Source organism: Xiphias gladius, chromosome 12, assembly GCF_016859285.1.
Source record: "Xiphias gladius isolate SHS-SW01 ecotype Sanya breed wild chromosome 12, ASM1685928v1, whole genome shotgun sequence".
Lineage (NCBI taxonomy): Eukaryota > Metazoa > Chordata > Actinopteri > Istiophoriformes > Xiphiidae > Xiphias > Xiphias gladius.
Genome location: NC_053411.1, coordinates 12,465,523 through 12,484,403, shown reverse-complemented (window position 1 = coordinate 12,484,403; position 18,881 = coordinate 12,465,523). Strand labels below are relative to the sequence as shown.

At 41.7% G+C, this 18,881-nt stretch overlaps 1 protein-coding gene across 2 annotated transcripts in view; it reads left to right on the top strand.

Moving 5' to 3' along the window:
- Window positions 1-18,475, top strand: part of stim2b (stromal interaction molecule 2b) — a 41,314-nt gene extending 22,839 nt beyond the window's left edge. The window contains exons 4-13 of one of the 2 annotated variants that reach the window (XM_040141368.1): window positions 7,644-7,755; window positions 9,802-9,913; window positions 11,492-11,607; window positions 11,788-11,965; window positions 12,182-12,359; window positions 12,873-13,034; window positions 14,222-14,322; window positions 15,128-15,366; window positions 15,490-15,679; window positions 17,193-18,475. In XM_040141368.1, the coding sequence (XP_039997302.1) occupies window positions 7,644-7,755; window positions 9,802-9,913; window positions 11,492-11,607; window positions 11,788-11,965; window positions 12,182-12,359; window positions 12,873-13,034; window positions 14,222-14,322; window positions 15,128-15,366; window positions 15,490-15,679; window positions 17,193-17,823 (2,019 nt within the window). In that variant the 3' untranslated portion in view covers window positions 17,824-18,475. Of the gene's footprint in view, window positions 1-7,643; window positions 7,756-9,801; window positions 9,914-11,491; window positions 11,608-11,787; window positions 11,966-12,181; window positions 12,360-12,872; window positions 13,035-14,221; window positions 14,323-15,127; window positions 15,367-15,489; window positions 15,734-17,192 lie in introns of both variants that reach the window. The other variant, XM_040141367.1, reaches the window with a different exon arrangement.
- The last annotated feature ends 406 nt before the right edge of the window (window positions 18,476-18,881 follow it).

Here is an 18,881-nt window from a genome sequence, read left to right as displayed (position 1 = left end):
AGTTGTAGCCGTAAGGGTCTTGGGACTTATTTAAGCACAAGATACTGTGAGCACTTCTGCATCTATGTACGACGTTTGGTTCATGCTTTATCCGTTGCTGGATTCAAGGCAGCATTAGATTGTCCAGTACATTTGTGGCATTGTAAATACGATCTTGTTCCGGCACTCTTCAGATGGCAGCGATATCTTTCTGCTTTGTTCCAGAGTCTAGTGACGTATCACAGCCCCCGTAGTCGTGGTCTAAACGGGAAGATCTAAAACACAGTCTTTTATTTGCCAAACGGAAGCTTATTTTAGCTTACACAATCCGTTTTGTTATTGAAATACAATTTAAAGTAATCAAAGAAAAAAGGGCCTTATCAGTCACTCGTGAGAACTACCACCTAAACCTGCTAGCGCTGATATGTAAAATTTGTTTTACCCTTAAAGATCCTCCGTAACTCAACAACAATCAGTGTTGCTAAGTTACAAGGAAATCCCTCACAGACATATTAACACCAACCCATGTTTCACAGTTGGTATCACCACAAAGATGATTTACAGGTTGCTATGTCATTGACGTGAGTTTCCACAGCACAAGGATCCGGAGCTCTAAGAACGCCTTCGCCTCGCGTCATTACATTCATACGTGGCCATGCCAAATTGCTTATGTACAGTATACAATATATCCTCAAATTTCAATCTCGCTTTGGATTAACTTCCACTAACTAAATGATGCTATCTGTAGCAAATAATCCTGGCATTTTTTATTTTTCATTCATTTGGTTTCATTAACTGCTTCACCACTGGGTCCTGCAGTTAGTTGTAGTGGGCCACACGTGCGCACACACACACACGCACGCACACACACACACACACACACACACACACACACACACACACACACACACACACACACACACACACACACACACACACAGAAAAAGTACCTTTTAGCATGTGTACTTAAACATATTAAACTTGCCCTGGAGTGGTGAGGTGTGAGAGCAAACAAGGAAGTGATGAGGCCAACAAGAATCTCAGTTCCCCTTACAACTGCTGCCTTCACTGACGTGTCATGTCACGGAGTTATCAGTCAATGCGTTGAACAAGAAAGGCTCTGGCTGCTTTTGAAGTTGATATTTGGAGCGGAGAGTCACAGCAGAACACAAACAGCCCCTAGGGGAAGTGAGCAGATAGATCTTTGTCAGAATCAGTTGACATGATGAGGGCAGAAGGTAGATTTTGGCAGTTTGTCAGTTGCAAAACGTAATTTTATGAGCATTATTTTACTACTGTCATGATTATATGATGATGCTGTTGTGTAAAAGTTTTTGCCGACCCTGAAGCTGGTCTCAGATCAAACCACCAAGTCTTCCGCCCTTCCTCTCCATCCATCATCAGCCTAAATAAATACAAACAGGAATGGTGGAGTCTCAAAACCAAACGTAATCACTTTTTACAGTCTTCCAAAAGCATCTGTACTTTGACCAGTGTGGGAAGCATTTTATCAGGAATCAAATCTGACTGTGATCTGGTTGAGTCAGGGCATTGTCAGAGATTTTGAGTGACGTTTGAGGGGGGGGGGTCTGTTGCCGAGCACTGTCACTGGGGATGGCAGGTGCACGTCCTCTCCTCGGGGTGCTGGGCTGCATGCTGCCCGTCTGCTAAGGGGACGCTCGGCTGGATCGTGTTCCCTCACTTTGGAACTGCAAGAACCCAACCCACGTCACAGCACTGGGTGATGGCGCTGCTGTTGTATGTGTTTGTACTTTTTTACTTCTTGACAGGTCATGCATAACCTCCTAGTGGAAAAATTAGGCTTGCATGTGAGTTCTACATCTGTGCGAGCATACTGTATATAAGTCTTCCTACTGTTTAGGTTATGTTACCTGTTTATGTATGATCAGAGGAAATTTGAGTAGGCTCATGGTGCGTCTCAGCTGTCTATGTAGAGAGGAGGGATCTCAGAAGGTTCTCAGAGGGGTTTGTTGACTTGTCTGGGAATGTTCTAGAGGGATCGTTCAAGAGAGATATTTAACTTACAACCTCCTGCTTTGAATCGAGACAAACAACTTGTGCTTTAAAGGGTTGGTTTGGCCCAATTACAAAAATACTTTTTTTTTTTCTCTCTTAAGCCTTGGGATATCTAGCTGCTAGTCGGGCTCTCTTCAAAGTTTAAAAATATTCCCAAAAATACCTAATAAAACATCCAGTATGTTTCCAGAAACATTGTTCTAGTTGCTCTGGATAATCAACAGACCTCACTGTCAACACTTTTCATTGGAACTACTTTCTACAAAAGAAGTAGTCCTTGTAAAAACTGTTGACAGCATGTTTTGTGGATTATTTTTGGAAAATGCTTCTGTTAAATGTCATTTTCACATTGTTGTGTGCAACACAAACAAAATTCTACTCACTTCCCTTGTAGTGTAGAACAATATGATGAAACGATATGATTTTTGCATCTATGTGATTAAATGTCTTATTTTGTTATTGTAGTTATCTCATTTGTCGGGTACCATTAGCCAGAAATAGACATTTGTATCCGGTACTTGGATTTTATCCATAAAACAGTTTCCAACAGATTTTCCAGAAAATATACTAATTTTATGTACACCTTGTATATTGAGAGTATATTGTGAGAGTTTTATCCATATCCACCAAGCCTTACTTAAAACCTGGACAAATAAAACGAAAACTGTTTACAAAGATAGATTTTCATAATTTGGAAAAAAGAAAAGAAAAGGAAAAAAAAAAAAGTACAGACCTCTGCTGCTCTAAGAATAACTTTCTAACAACAGCGCACACTGTTGTGCAAAGACACTGTCTTTGATCTTGGGCAAAGTAACAGGCCTCACTGAAGCATTTCTGAATACTCAAAATTAAAGCACGAGGAAGATTTTATCGTGCGAGTGATGGTTTCACAATTGAGACTGCCCAGCTGTCATGTGTGATGAATCAGTTGTGTTTCAATTAGTTCAAGCGTTACATAAATCAAATCCAAGTACAGCATACTTTTTGTCCTAAATTTATGACAAGCTAATAACAGTCGATCAAATCTGCAGTTAATCTGCAGTTTCACATACCTAATGGGTTTAATTAATTACTGTATATCATTGTGTCAAAAAAAACATTTTGGGTTTATGATTATAGATAGGTGATGGCTGTAATAACTTTCAATGAATTACCTGAGTAGATGTGGACAGATACAGTTGATATTGGGGGTGAGAAGAGTCACAGTTGAGTGTTAGAGAGAGCAGAGGCTCATGGGAAGAGTCTCGAACTCAGCCAGCTACCCCCAATCTGGAATCTGATGTGAACAAATATGTCTTTGTTTGCCACTGTTTGCGTGTCTGCCACTGCCTGTGTCAGACCATGTGTCATACCCCGTCTGCGCTAGGCCTCTGTTAGCGCATGTGTAGAATATGTGTACGTATTATTGTCTTTTCAGGGCTGACTGTTGCTCCTCAGGCAGAGTTGAGGATCTCTATAAAACCCAGTCCACAAGCACTTCATCGGTTTTTCTTGCAGGAATTCCATCTCCTTTGACATTTCAACAGGCTACACGCCACGGCCGTAATTATCACAGCTATCACGCTATCTAAACTCTTAACCACAGAAACTGCGAGGCAATCACACGAAGACCAACCTCTAAATGCAGCTCACCACATATCGTGTGACTCCATATAGAATCACAAAGCCGTCTTTGACCATACCCGAAGCGGCTCCGTGCCAGTCTGCCTGCAAGTAGTTTTATTATGCCGCGCTGCAAACAATTACGGCGAAGTAATGATCAGCACATCTGCCCTGTAATGACACTTACTTTAACCACATTTACACAGTGTCACTTGAGATGAGATTTAAAAAAAATTTATAAATGTCTTACTATCTGAGATTAACATTTAGACATTAAAGTTTCTTCTATGGCCATAAAGATAAGACCAGAAAGAATATCTGGCCATTCATTCATCAGACTTTCTCTACACTTGTTTATGCACTCTGGCAAACATCCTTGAATACATCATCTCTGCCAGCAGATCTTCATTTCTCATAAAGCACTGTGAGCGTTAAGGTCTTTGCAAGACATTTGTTGGACTCTGTGGTCCCCCCAGTGAGTCAGCAGGCAGTTGGTTCCTTTAGTCGATTCCTGGCTTTACGTCAGAGAGAAATCTCATTTGCATTTGTATTGTGAAAGAAGACGGTGAAGAGAAAAAAAAGCCCTGTGTGACGTTTTTAGACCTCTCAAAGTATTTTGTCCACTACTGATGTGGTGAAAGAGCTTTTCAGACCCAAACGGGGACCTAAAAAAACCTTTGACATGGGAGGCACAACAACTAAAGAGTTATTCTGGGATTATTTTAGAATCAGTATAAATCTGTAGTTTCCACAACCCTACAATGGTAGCTATTTGTGTTGAGGTCTAGTCTTCTCAGAAATAAATTCCACCATTCTCTATTGAATTATACTGTAGTGTGTAGTGTTGCATGATCCTTTCATAATGAGATGAAATAATAAGGTTAGATGCTGGGGGAAAAAAATCCTGGATCCATTAATGTAAGTGTAATGAATCCCTTATGAAATATTTTATCTCCTCTATCTTTTTAGTCATGCTAGCAGTGCGGACGGCAAAGTCAGTCAGTCAATCCGTCGGTCCACCGCTTTTGTTCCAAAGTAAAATATCTCAACAATAATTTGATGGTTTGCCATATTTCTTGTGACCAGAGGAGGAATCCTAATGACTTTGCTGACGCGCCATCAACAGTTCAATTTTTTTTATTTCATTCAGTTAAGTATCCAGTACATGGATTGGCCCAAAACTACAGTAGTAGTAGAGCCTCAGAGAGCTGCTAGCATGGCTGTAGCCCTTTAGTCTTGTTTACTAGCAAGAAAGGATGGGCATCATTCAGGTAGGGTTATTTTTTGCTAAATCATGAATGTTGAGGAATTGTCGTAGCTGAACTTGAATATTTTTTTGATTAGCATTTGCCTCCATCTTCAAGAAACAATTCAATAAAGGGATTCAAAAGGTTTTAGATTTGATCAGCTAATGTGCTACTGCATTCAAATTCGATAAACTGCCATCAAAACCCAACCATACCAAATAAAGACAAGAACCGCATGAGATTGTTAGCAGTGTCTAACAGGTTAAATCTCCAGTGTAAAAGTGTTGCAAACAGCATTCACGTTAAACGCACAATTTTTTATGGTTTCAGATATATTTCTATGGTTTAGCGGTCAGAAAAGAACGACAGTGGTGGAAGTGGGTCGCTTACGAATAGCCACGCCACCTGTATTTTCTCATGACTGGTCACGTGCGCGTTGAATGTTTGTTCGATACCCTGTGTCCCACAGCCGGTTTGTGTGTGAAGGTGGAATCAGACTGCTGATAAAAGCACTTGGTATCACTGTTTGGCACACCCTTCATCCTCCAGGTGTTTGATACAAGATGGAGATTTAGGTTCATCCAAATCGAGGAAGAGAACTCGGAACATGGGTGTTGTTCTCTCTTTTTTTTGATGTACCAGTCATATATTAAGCAGACACTGAGCTTTCAAATGTATCTTCACCCTCTTTACAATATCCATTACTCTGGTTACTGTGCTTTTATTCTAGAAAGCCATTCAGTGTAAAAGATGCATGATTTTGTGTTCACAAAATAACGAGGGCACAATTTTTTCTTCACTCTGACAACTTAAGTATCACCCCCTCCCGTCTCTTAAATGTGTGATTAGAATTTATGTATATTTAAATGAGTGCATGTGCCAGAAGTGAATTTCACAGAGGACACCTTCAAACATTTTCTTGAACACAGAAGGAGATTTTTTTTTCTGTGACAGGAAAACAGCTGTGACAGCTCGTAGTGCTGGAAACGTTCGTAGCAGGCAGCCTCTCAACACCAGACCGCCATTGTGTATTCACTGTCAAACTGACAGCACTCCCTCAGTTGCTCTTTGCACACAGTAGACATGCGTGAAAGTACCGGCGGATTTTGTCTGCATGTATGTCTATGCCATGATAAGTGCAGCCGTTCGAGATGTATCTGTAAATGCTTATAGGACTATTTCGAGGGAATTTGGTGCAGTCAAGCATTGATGATAACTAACATCTTCCTGCAGACACATGACATCTTTTAAGCTGAGTTGGAATCTGGGTGAGCTGTTGTATGTCAAGTCAGATGTGAAACTCATTGATCTGTATCTGCGATTCGTCGCAGTGTGAAATGTCAAAACACCCTCAGCTGCGGTTACAACATTTAGTTTTACATGATTCAAAATATTGTGGTCAGTCACTGTCGCTGATGGGTTTTCTCCTCTAAAATGACATGTACAGAAAGTATGTGGTGGGACTACAGACAGTACTTTCAGCTCCCCAATGATCACACCTACGTTGAAAACTCAGGAACTTTGAATTCCCCTGTGAATTTAGACTTTCGCTTTGGCATCTTTACCAGTGTTTCTACCAGCTAAGCTTCTCTTTATGTGTCCCTTAGCAACAATTAACAGCATCTAGCTGCAGACCTGCCTGCTTCAAGCTAGCTTACAATATATTTATAATTAATGTTAAATTGCTACATGCATCTTTGCCTGTTCAAGATTGTTCATGGAGTTAACAGAGAGGTTTCAGGTACATTTAATTGATACATATCTTGGACATTTTCAAGAATTTTTATTAGATTTATTATTTAGGCTTCCAAAGGAGGACATCTCCAGAAAAAAGGAAATAAATTTAAAGAACAGTTAGACATTTTGGGAAATAGGCTTATTTGCTTTCTTGCTGGTAGTTAGCTAAGAAGATTGATACCACTTTCATATTTGTGCATTAAGTAGCTGGAGCCGGGAAAAGGTTAGCCTATCTTAACATGGAGACTGGAAACAGGGGAAAAAGCTGGCCTAGCTCACTCCAAAGTAAAAAAAAAAAAAAAGCTTACCAGCACCTCTAAACTTCACTAATGGACCTGGATGTTAACTTTGCACACAGCAACCTTACACTGCCGAGGTGTACATTTAAATTTCAGGGCATGTTTGCAAAATAGAACGACGCTTTACTGCTCTAATATCAAGGGCTGATTAGTAATCAAAGCAGGTAGGATGTATGAATTACAGGTGGTTTTTAGTCGATGCCAAGACCACACATACATAAACATAGTGCTCCTAGATAAATACTCTGAGGTGTTTGGTAGTCAGCCATGCTTCTTGTAAATGCTACTGGTGTTCTGGCAACGCTTTTGCTGCGTTTGCTTGCTATGGCTTTCTCTGCAGTGGCATTTAGTTCTAAACTACCAAAGGAGGACGGTGGGAAACTGAAAACACACACACACAGGTGGAAGTGGTGCCTTTCGCTTTTCAAAGTCCGTAAAAGGAAGAAAGGAGAGTGAAAAGAAAGTGTGCGCGTGCGTGTGCGTGAGCGTGTGCGGATGTATGTGTGTGTGTGTGTGTGCGCGCGTGTCTGATCCAAAGCCAGACTTTTAGGCAAAGCCAACTTTCTACAGCTCTCTTTGTCAAAACCACACATAGACATACACGGACAAGCATAGTTGTCTGTATCTCCCCTAGAGTTCTTAACAAAAAAAACCAACCAATTTCAAAATGTTGTAAAACAACAAAAACACGGGTACCGTGATATCTATGAAAACCCTTAAAGCTCTTCTCCTCTTTTCCTAGTTTATAATAGAAGACATGAAGCAGCAGCAAACCAACAAACACAGCAACCTGCACCGTGAAGACCAGCACATCACTGTGGAGGAGCTGTGGAAGGGCTGGAAGACCTCTGAAGGTAACGCAAAGATGTTAACTGTCTCTGCACCGAGGACATAAACAAACGCAAACCTCTTCATTTACTTCCCTGTGTATAGGGGAGAGCAAGGTAGGAGGAGAGAAAAGCCAAGTGATGCAGGAGGAGGGAGAATAAAGCAGGTGGTGACGGAGGAGGGTAATTTCACTCTGTAAAAATCAGCTTTTGAAAATATCTGTAGTATTTAGGTTTTTGGTGACGGACCCTAAGTATAAAATCTGCCACTCTCAAATCTTAGTAATCTTCGATACACAGGGGGGAAAAAAAAATAACTGGAAGATATAAACCTGTTTCTCCACTGACAGCCATCTCAATAGATCTTCAACTGGAAGTCAGTGGCACCCTTTAACTATATAATTACACCAAATCATACGATGCAGGTGTAATCGGCAGGTGAGACATCCTCCGCACAAACCCACGGTGGGCTCCTGTAGCGGTTAAAAAAAAAAAACCCCTCGTTGAGTGTCTCCAGGGAGAATCATCATCGGCACGTTCAATGGCTTTCCAGTTCTCTGAAGAATCAAGTGGACTTCGGCGAGCTTGACGCTTGACGGGCGGGAGGACAGACTGGACAAGGATGTACACTTAGGAGTATATTTACACGGAATGAAGTGTGACCCGCTATTTTTCTCTGCAGAACGTGATATAGAAGTATAAGTAAACAGACACTCATTAATGTTTACTGAGTTATTTATTCAAGGAGTCCATTTGCGATTCTGAGCAGTTTTAATCATCATTTACTGGCATCACTTCAGTTACTAAGCTGCTCAGTGGTACATGTTTTTCTTTTTTATTCTGATCACACAGACTTTACCTGTAAATGGCACAGTGATGTTTTTAGATTTAAATATATTATTGCAATTCATTCATCCTCAAAAAGTTCTGTTTCTTCCACTCCTCCTCTCCTTCTCCTGCTACTTCTCTTTATTTGAGTTTCAGATGGGGGCGAAATTTGTCCTCTTCTTTTTTATAACGCATCTTTGGTTTTGTCTTCATACACAGCCCCCCAATCTGTCGTTCTCAGGCTGTGAGTGCCAGTGTTTGTTTATAACTCCGGCAATATGTGCGGAGCTAAGTGGTTTAGGAACAAGTTTTTAACATGCATGTTCCCCCCTCAGTATTTGAAATTAATACACACACCTCAGAAAATGAACATCCTGCCTTTTGGCTTAGTTGGAACATGGCTACAGGCTTTCTCTGTTACCTGCAGGGCCATGGCTGTAAATAATATATGTTATACATTATTTAATCAGGTTTCTACGATCTCACTTATTTGCTGGTTTTAGAATAAGGTTTTGTATAAAATTTATACTCAGTCATGAAATACTTATATTTATTCAAGCACTACACTTAAATACAAATTTGAGCTACTTGTACTTTACATGACTGTTTCCATTTTGTGCTTTTTACATCCACACCTCAAAGGGATATGTTGTACTTTTCACTCCTTTGCATTTATATAATACCTTTAGTCACTTTTCAGAACCAAGATGTCTGTCAGATGGTTTCATTTAAATAACAGTTTAGGGCAATATTTCAAAAAGTCTAAAAGAAAAACAAATGTAAATTTGTGTAGAAAAACTTTGTTTTCTTTTCCTCTCTGCCAATTAATCATCACGGGACCCCTCAGATTTATGTTGTGGGAGGGTGTCCAACCCGCAGTTTGGGAACCACTGGATAAAACAGCCTAGTAGTTAAAACTAGCCACAACCAGACCAGCTGCAACAGTAAAATGCTGCTTAAGCAATGACGCATCAGTATTAACAGTTTAGTAATAAAATAGATAATTACATATCTGTCAAAGGGCCGAGAACGAGTACTTTTACTTTGATGCTGCAGTCACATTTTGCGGATAATACTTATGTACTTTTACTCAACATTGATTTGAATGAAGGACTTCTACTTCTGTTATTGACTTGTAACTTGTTACTTCCCCTTGTTACTCTGCGAGTTGCTCTTGATCAGCTAAATACTTAAATGTAAAGTAATGACAACCCTCCCGCCCCCTGTCCTCTCCCCCTCTCTCAGTCCACAACTGGACCATGGAGGACACGGTGCAGTGGCTGAGGGAGTCGGTGGAGCTGCCGCAGTATGAGAAGAACTTCCGGGACTTCCGGGTCACGGGGAACACCTTACCTCGGTTAGTACCTTCATGGCAAATCTTACGAGTGCTAAATGTCAGGTCTTTGTCTCTAATTAAGATGTTCTCGTTTTTGCTTCGCCGCTGGTGACCAGTGAAGAGCGTTCATGAACAGTAGCAATATTATGGGCTTTGTTACAACACCCAAGGCACTTTTAGTTTTCATTGCTCTGTTTAATGCTGCCCACTGCTGGTTGTAAAAGGCAACACAGGGAAAAATGATGCTCTGGAACAGGTAGATTCTTTGCCTCAGTGTCTTATATTGTTGTATTAGAAAAGGTTTCTGAGGCTTCTACTCAACTTTTTTTTTTTTTCTCAAGACCTGATATCACTTTTTGTTACATGATCTTAAATGCAACCAACATTAGAGTCTGTAAATGCTTTTTGAAATCAGAGTGATGTGGCTGACTTCTCCTTATCCGCTGTGCCGTTAATCATAATTTGATAGTGCTGTCTTTTCAGTTTACTCAGAATATTCCCAGAATTCCTTCATATGGCACCGTGGAGATTACATTGTTGACCAAGTAATCTGAGAGCTGACATTACAGAAGAAACTCAGACGTGGGTGGGACACTTGTGGAATTTGACTCGCTGCATACTGCGTGTACAGCGGAGTAAACGGTGGGTTATTGAGGGGTCTCATATTACGCCACTTGGCCGATGGGCGCTGACTCGTGAAGTGATGTCAGAGCAGACGGGTACAGTTTCCACAGGCTGCCATGTTGCTGTTCAAGACGGTGGTGGTATGCGGACGCCCCTCGTGGGAAGAAAAAACCAGGAGACAGTGGTGTCACAAGGTCAAACTAGGCAGAGTAAAGATGCGGATTATCTAGTGTCTGAGTGATATCCATATTTACAGACCCACAGACACACAATCATACCTGCAGTTCTTAGTAGGATTTGAGTGATATAAGGCTTTTAAGACTAATACTGATATTATTAGACTGAGGACAGAGGCAGTTGATATTCAATCATCCATCAAGTTTCTCTCAGAATTTAATTTCTGTCAGTTTTGACACCTCTGGAGCAGCATTTGAAGTGTCATGCGGTACGAAGGGAGGTATTTACTATAGATTTGCAGGACCTTTATAGTTGCTAAACTGTCAAATTTGTTGTTATTTACTAAAGGATGATCGAAGCAGCCAGTAATAGTTATTATGTAGGATTGTTACATTATTTTTTACAGCAATAGTTTTACCAAAATCCCCCACATATTTGTTAACTTGTTCAGTAATTGATCTTTTTGTTGAGCTGAAAGTATGTATGTATTTATATGTGTATATATATATATATATATATATGTATATATATATATGTATGTATGTATTTATATGTGTGTGTATATATATGTATATGTATATCTATATATGTGTATATGCATACATATATGAAGTTAAACAACAAGGCCTAACTCGAATTACTAAAGTTATTGACAGTAATTTAATTGTACACACAGACAATTATAACGCCCCCTGGACACAGAAATAATTGAAGTCTGACTACATAGAAAGGAACAGCCAATACGCACTAAATGCTCTCAGTAATCAGTGCTGATTTTTCTTTCTCTTCATATTTCAGAATAGCGGCAAATGAACCGTCGTTTATGTCGATGCAGCTGAAGATATCAGACCAGCGGCATAAACAAAAACTAAACCTAAAGGCACTTGATGCAGTACTTTTTGGTCCTCCTCTCCGTAAGTGTGCACAGCATTCAAAGACCATCACTATTCATTAAAGTCAAATACCTATGAATACCAACTTTTGAATTTTTTTAGTATTCCCACACTCTTAAGTTTGGTGGCCAGAATAATTAAATAAAATGTACAGTGTTTTTAAAAAAAAAAATCTTCTCCTGTTCTGTTCTCCCTCTGCAGGTCCACAACATATTTGGATGAAAGACTTTGTCCTGATGGTTTCCATAGTGATTGGTGTCGGGGGCTGCTGGTTTGCCTACGTGCAAAACAAGTCCAGCAAGGTCCACATCTCTCAGATGATGAAGGATCTTGAGAGCCTGCAGCATGCTGAGCAAAGCCTCTTAGACCTGCAGAGCCGGTGAGACAGAGAAATGCATCAGCTTTAGAGTAAAATATGAAAATGCAGAGTAATGTACACCGATATAGAGAGACAGAGGTTACACGTTGGAACACGTTTTTGCTGTGTTAGGTTCCTTAATCTAAAACTTTCTTAGTTAAAACTATACGTAGAAATTGTTTAGATTTACTCTACATAAAAAAATCTTCAACTTGTCTGTTTCTTCTTGCCTCCCAGGTTGGAAAAAGCTCAGGAGGAGAACCGGACGGTGGCGGTGGAAAAGCAGAACCTCGAGCAGAAAATGAGGGACGAGATCAACGGGGCCAAAAGGGAGGCCCACCGGCTTCGAGAGCTGCGTGAGGGAGCTGAATGTGAGCTGAGCCGCCTCAAATACGCTGAGGAGGAGCTAGTACAGGTAGGGCTTCCTGGACTGCCTGGGCCTCCTAAATGCCACTTGCAAACAGATTTGTCACTATTCAAATGTTCAAATGCGTAGGGATGCACATATCCTACTCAGACAGCCAGTATTGGGATCATTACTGTATATGACCGTAAATATATTCATTACTTCTGCTAAATGACCTTGAAATGAAAAGATCGATTTTATATTTTTTTCATGTAAAAATTGTATTTCTTCCACAAAAAAACCTTCTTTGCAAATGCACACGGCTGCTCCATTCACCCTCTTGTAAAAAATGCAGGAGCAGTATATCGAAAAATTCGTCCTGGTAATGAGTACTCTACTTGCAGACGAGGCAGGGTTGGACTCGGTTTTACACAGCAAAGTCAGAATTTAAACAGATGCAGTTTATTTGAAATTCACCAATTCACTCTAACTTACTGCGTTTGATCAATGATCTCATGGGCAGAGTTTTTAAATATTTGGCAAGGAATTTATCCCGACCCTGGACCCTGATGTGCTATGCAGGTGCGTAAGGCTCTGAAGCGAGCGGAGAAGGAGATGCAGTCCGAGCGCTCGGTGCCTGAAGCCCTTCAGAAGTGGCTCCAGCTCACACATGAGGTGGAGGTTCAATACTACAACATCAAGAAACAGAACGCTGAGTTTCAGCTGTGCGTCGCCAAAGACGAGGTAACTTTCTCGCGTCACTGTAGGATTGTAAACATGCAGCCTTGAAGACTTGCAGTGACTTGCAGATCATTAAATGAGTAGGTAGGATTACAAGTTCTTTGAACGTTGTGGGGATGCAGCACTAAGCACCCACCCTGTCTGCAGTGTTTTGAGGCCTTTTGGTGTTAGCATAACTTTACACATCACATGTGGTGTCGAGAGGGTTTTTTAAGTCTTCAGCATGCGCGTATTTCGGAAATTATCATTGGAAAGAGATTATTGCTGGTAGAGATGGTGCAGTACTTGAATTGCATACATTTAAATTCTTAATATTGACCCAGTGATTTGGATTTGTTGAATAAATGCAGTTGGTTTTGTTTGGTGCTAATTGAAACGGTTTGGAGTTGCTTGGAAAAGGTTATTAACATTTACAAGTGTTCAAATATTTATAAAAGGAAACTACGGACATTCCCAGTTCGGTGTCGCATTTTTTTGCTTCAGATTTAACTTCCAAAGACACATCTCCACAGCAGGAGTATTTCATTTTCTGCCATTGGTGTTTACTGGCAGGAGACAACCAAGTCCAAACCTGCCAGAATCCGACCTGTCCTAGTTTTCACTTTGCTAGACACAAGCGACGGTACATGGCGCTGTGACTTGCTCGTGTCTTCACAAAGTGATTAAGTCTTTCATGACTGCTAGTACCAAGCTGATACTGCTGGGCTGCAGATAAAGCTCACTGCATCAATCTCCTCCCTTTCTGACAGCCGGCATTGGTGAAAAGCAATGTGGTTCAGCCTGGCAGGCCTAGAGTAGTGGTAGTAATAATGTAAAATATCACTCACATAATCGCTACTGTAATCTTTTGGCTGGTGAACTGATGAGCGAGGTGGACCCACTGATAACGGGAAAATGGCAGTCCTCCAGTTGTCAGCTAAGATAGAGAACCGTGTCTTCGGAAGTTCAATGTGAATCAGCAATGCTGAATTTAAATCAAATTCCAACCCACTGGATTCAATTATAAATAACATTTTCAAGTTCACAATTTTGAATTCAGAAATTAAATATGAGCAGAGCAAATACAACCGCACACAGTCTTAATTTTATTCTGGCACCAATCTCCTTCATGAACTGCAGTGAATGAAAAAGAATTATTGAGATCTCATCCAATGCAATTAATGGTTCGATTTTTCATTTTTGCATGTCAGGCAGAGAAAATAAAAAAGAAGAGAGGTTCTGTCTTTGGAACTCTTCACGTAGCCCACAGTTCATCACTGGATGAGGTGGACCACAAGATACTAGAAGCAAAGTAAGAACGGCACACACACTCACACGCATGATTAATATCCGACAGTAGCTACAAGCACATGTTACACGAATGCCTCACGCACTTGCAACAAAATACATGACTGCAGCAGAATACGTTGTCCTTGACCTATGCAATTGTCAGCCACATCTGTTTGGGCGTACCCATTGATTTGCATTGATGTGCTGAACATTACAAGAAAAGGTCCTTGTGTCATATTAAGAGACCAGGTCATGCAATGATGGGATGTTATCATTACGATGGTATTGAAATCTGAAGTCAATAAATATGCGGCAGTTGTAATGCTTTTGGAAGTGTATTGGACAGCCCTCATACATATATAGGCTATTCAACAGCATCTGTTAAAGAGTAAGTGAGGCTTTTGTGACAAAATCTGACAGTACAACGTCAAGTTCTTGCCCAGATTAAACCACACATCGAAGTGGAGCTTTAATTCATATGTGAAGATGATTTAATATATTCAGACCTCCAGCTGTGACGGGAGTATAATACAGGTACTGCCACTGAGGTAAAGAATTGCTTTGTGTTTAAAAGCCAGACAGGAAGAAAATCACATAAAACAGAGACCAAAGTAGAATCGTCCGTACAAACTCTTTAATAGGCACAAGTCCAGCATCAAGCCAGTTGGCTCATGTCCCATAAACTGTTTTAAATCCTTACAAATCAAAGCAAAGACAGTTTCTTACTGGGTCTGCAACAAGGAATTTCGTTTACTATCAGAAGCGGGTCAAACAGCCACCTGTAATAAATGTATACTACTCCCTTCTCATTAATCGGCGTTTCTCAGGAAAGCCCTGTCAGAGGTGACGGCGTGCCTGAGGGAGCGGCTCCACCGCTGGCAGCAGATTGAGAAGCTTTGCGGCTTCCCTGTGGTCAGTAACTCCGGGCTGCCGAGCCTGACGGCCAGCCTCTACTCGGACCACAGCTGGGTGGTCATGCCGCGAGTTTCGGTGCCTCCCTACCCCATCGCGGGAGGAGTGGATGACCTGGACGAGGATACGCCTCCCATCATTCCACAGTTCACGAGTAAGTGAGCGAGCCAGAGAGTTTTTTTTGAACTTTCTAGGGGAGAAATGTGTAGTTTAATAAACTGTAATGTGGTTATCTCCGCGGCGCTTTATCATTTACTGTTTCATCTTTTCCCCCCAGCGTCTACTTTGATCCGGCCTTCGTTGACACGCAACAGCAGCCTGTGTCGATCCCGCCGGAGCCTGCTGAGCTCCCCGCAGTCCTCGCTGATGTCCCCAGACCCCGACCTGCTGTCCATGGCCAGCTCGTCCCTCTCCTATCACCCCGAGGCAGATGACGAACATATCATGTTCAGCTCGGATAGGAGGGGGTATGTAGCGGTGGCCGGAACGCCGCGGAATGGTTTTACAGTTTGGACTCACAGGTGTTTTATCCAGACATTTACACTGATGCTTTCCGCTTGGGGTTAAATGGTAACATTTCTCATTGGATTTCCACAAGTATGTGGAGGATGCATAAATTACCTCTACTGGAAGCTGCACATAATACAGCATAACTAGTTCATTTCTAAAATAATGAATTAGCAGGATCCTGTCTTCACTTGAACTCCTGCACTTTATCCCTAATTTGCCTCACTAATGTGTTAGTAAAGACTAAACTCCAAGAAAACTCAAAAAGTGGCCATAGTCAGGTAGAATGCATGATGAATAGTGGCCAGTAACCAACAAAAAACATTTATCAAAGCAAGAAAACAACCAGTAGAAACATTTAATCTTTCTGAATCTGTAATTTTGAGGATTTAAGCACCTGATGGGATATTTCTTGGTTTTGTTTTCTGATGAAATACAAAAGCCCCTTGTGAATTTTTTTATTGAAAAGATAGGTGATGGACATTCATGTTACATAATGCACACTTGACATTTTTTGGATTCGGGAAAACAAAATTTCTACCATATGCGTGCAGGCCCAGGCTCTACTAAAGAGCCTGGGCCAGATTTACCTGTTAGGGGGTAGAAATTTGCTTTGGGGTCTCTATTGACACCCCACCCACTGCGTACTGCCCCCCTTTGCATTGTGTACCCTGTCATCTCCAAGTTCCCGTTAAGTACATTTCACGCAGCAGGCCATTCTGTATATGATCTTGTCATTACGTGCCCAGAGACCTAGCAGTGCTCCTATGGTACAATACTAATAACTGGCCCCAGGTTTTCTGTGTGTCATTCACCAAAATGAATTCACATTTTTGTGGCACTCGAGGCCCTAAAAGTTGCCCACTTGAAGCCATGTGATTATTTTTCTAAATCTGCTCTGGCGAAATTCCCCCCTTGTAAGGGAGGCCCATGCCAAGCACTATGCTGGCGCCTCGGACGCAGCCTCCACACTTGGCTAGGAGGATGCTAATTACTGATGTATCTACTCACATGGGATTGGCATCACCGAAGGACCCCAGGAGGTCGTTCTGCCCCGTCAGGTCACAGTTACACGGTGAGATTAAAATCACCAAAGGAAAAGGTTGTAGTTTGACTTACCGTGCCTCCTCAGGTAGAACATGTCCCATCAGAGCAGTGAGAATATACAACAGCCAATCGGATACTGCATCCTTGATGCCAATACCGCAATTGCCACAGAGGGCTTTGTCAGTTGAATGTAAACATGTCATTTTGGGGAATTTGCTCTAAAGACTGAGCCTGTTTAACATGACCACTAGATGTCGCTTTTTTACAAAGACTTGTGTCCATTTGTACTGAGAGAGACATTTTGTGTTTAACAATTAACTACATTTTCCAAACTTCAAAACGACAGGAAGGAAATTTCTGTCTTTTTATTTCCTTCTTTATACTTTTGATCTAATGATTTTGTGTGCGTCCGCTCTGCTCTCTCAGGGAACCGGCTCTGGAGGGCAGCTCCGACACAGACTCTCTCAACTCTTCCGCGGGCCGCAGGCAGCTGCACAACCCCTGCACGCCGGGATTGGAGACCCCCTACCGCAAGATCTCCCGCGAGGAGCTGCTGCTGTTCAGCCAAAGTTCAGAGCTTCCTGCGTCCACTCCCTCCACCACCCACACCAGCAGCAGCAGCAGCAGCAGTCTCAGGGAATCTACGCCTCCTCCTCTCCCTCCCACTCCGGCCACCACCCCGTCAGGCCCGCCCTCCACCTCGCCCTCCCCGGCCTTGGAGCACCACCCGTTTGCACAGAGAGGCTCGCCCGACCTCACCCGCATCATCCCCGAGTCTCAAAGTGTAACCTTCTCGCAGGGGAACGTCACCTCTCCGACAGGAAAGGGCATGTACAACGGTATCCTGGAGAAGTCCTACAGCTTCAGTCAGCTGCCTGCGAGCCTGCTGCCCAACGTGGGGCGTTACCCGTCTGTAACCTCCCTGGACTCGGAGGGCCGGAGTGTGGGAAGGGAACAAAAGCTCCAGAGCACCTCCTCCCAGGACTCCAGCGACAACGGAGAGAAAATGAAGCGCTCCTCCTCTAAAATCAAAAGCCTATTTAAGAAGAAAAAATAAAACCTGCAGGGTGAGATGGTGAGAGAGAGAGAAATAAAATAAAAAGAGTTGTTTTAGCCCTAATACTAAAAAGATGGACATCACTGTAAGCTAAAACCTTTCATTTTCTCTTTTATTTTCTTCTTTTTGTTGTCAAAGATGGAATGTAGCTCAGTCCGGGTGCTTTTAAACGCCCCAGACTGGTAGCCTTATTTTTCGATAATGCCTTTTTATTTAGTTCACTCGTAGCCCACAGGGAAACCTGCAAAGGTCATTTCACGGAAATGCCAATCAGAGGTCACGACAGTTATCCCCGCGACAGCAAAACCACACGACCTGTTCGCTGTCCTCTACTAATCTTACTTTGAGTTCAAACCAAAATGCCACTGTGTTTAAGGGCCTAAAGTTGCAGTCCATAAATTTATTCCTAAGCACACTATGTCTAGTGTTTCACTGCTGATGTCTAGTCCAAAATGATATTCCTGTTGAAAGCATATAAATCTCACTTTAAATACTGACAGCAGCACATGAATAACCCCCAGAAAAAAAGAACATACGATTTCCAATAAGACTTTTATCAAGTGTCTTAACGACTTCTCACCATTCGGATGATGAATTGCATCTTACGAAGTGTTTGAGTCCTAAACTCGTGGACTTAATGAATTTCCTTTGGAGAAAAAAAAAAAAAAAATCCTGCTAAAAGTTTGTTGCACTACTGCTTTCCTGGTATTTTGGGGAAAGAGCCGCTCATTGTGGAGCACGTATTGAGTAAAGATATAGAGATGAGAGGAATACATGGGCAGTGGCAATGAAAACGCCAGAGCCAAAATCTGATGCGTCTCCAGTGTCACTGCTTATGGACATCTATATATATATATATATCTATATATATATTTGTTTTGCATTATTATGTTCTTATAGATGTTTTTTTCAATAGATTTAGAGTGGTGGGGGTCCCTATGAACTGATCTTTACTGAAGAAAGTTTATTGAATATGCAGATTTAACCCACACCAGTCATTTTCCCTGTAATCTCTCTCTCCCTTATTACTTGATTAACTGCATCCTGTAGCCATACCA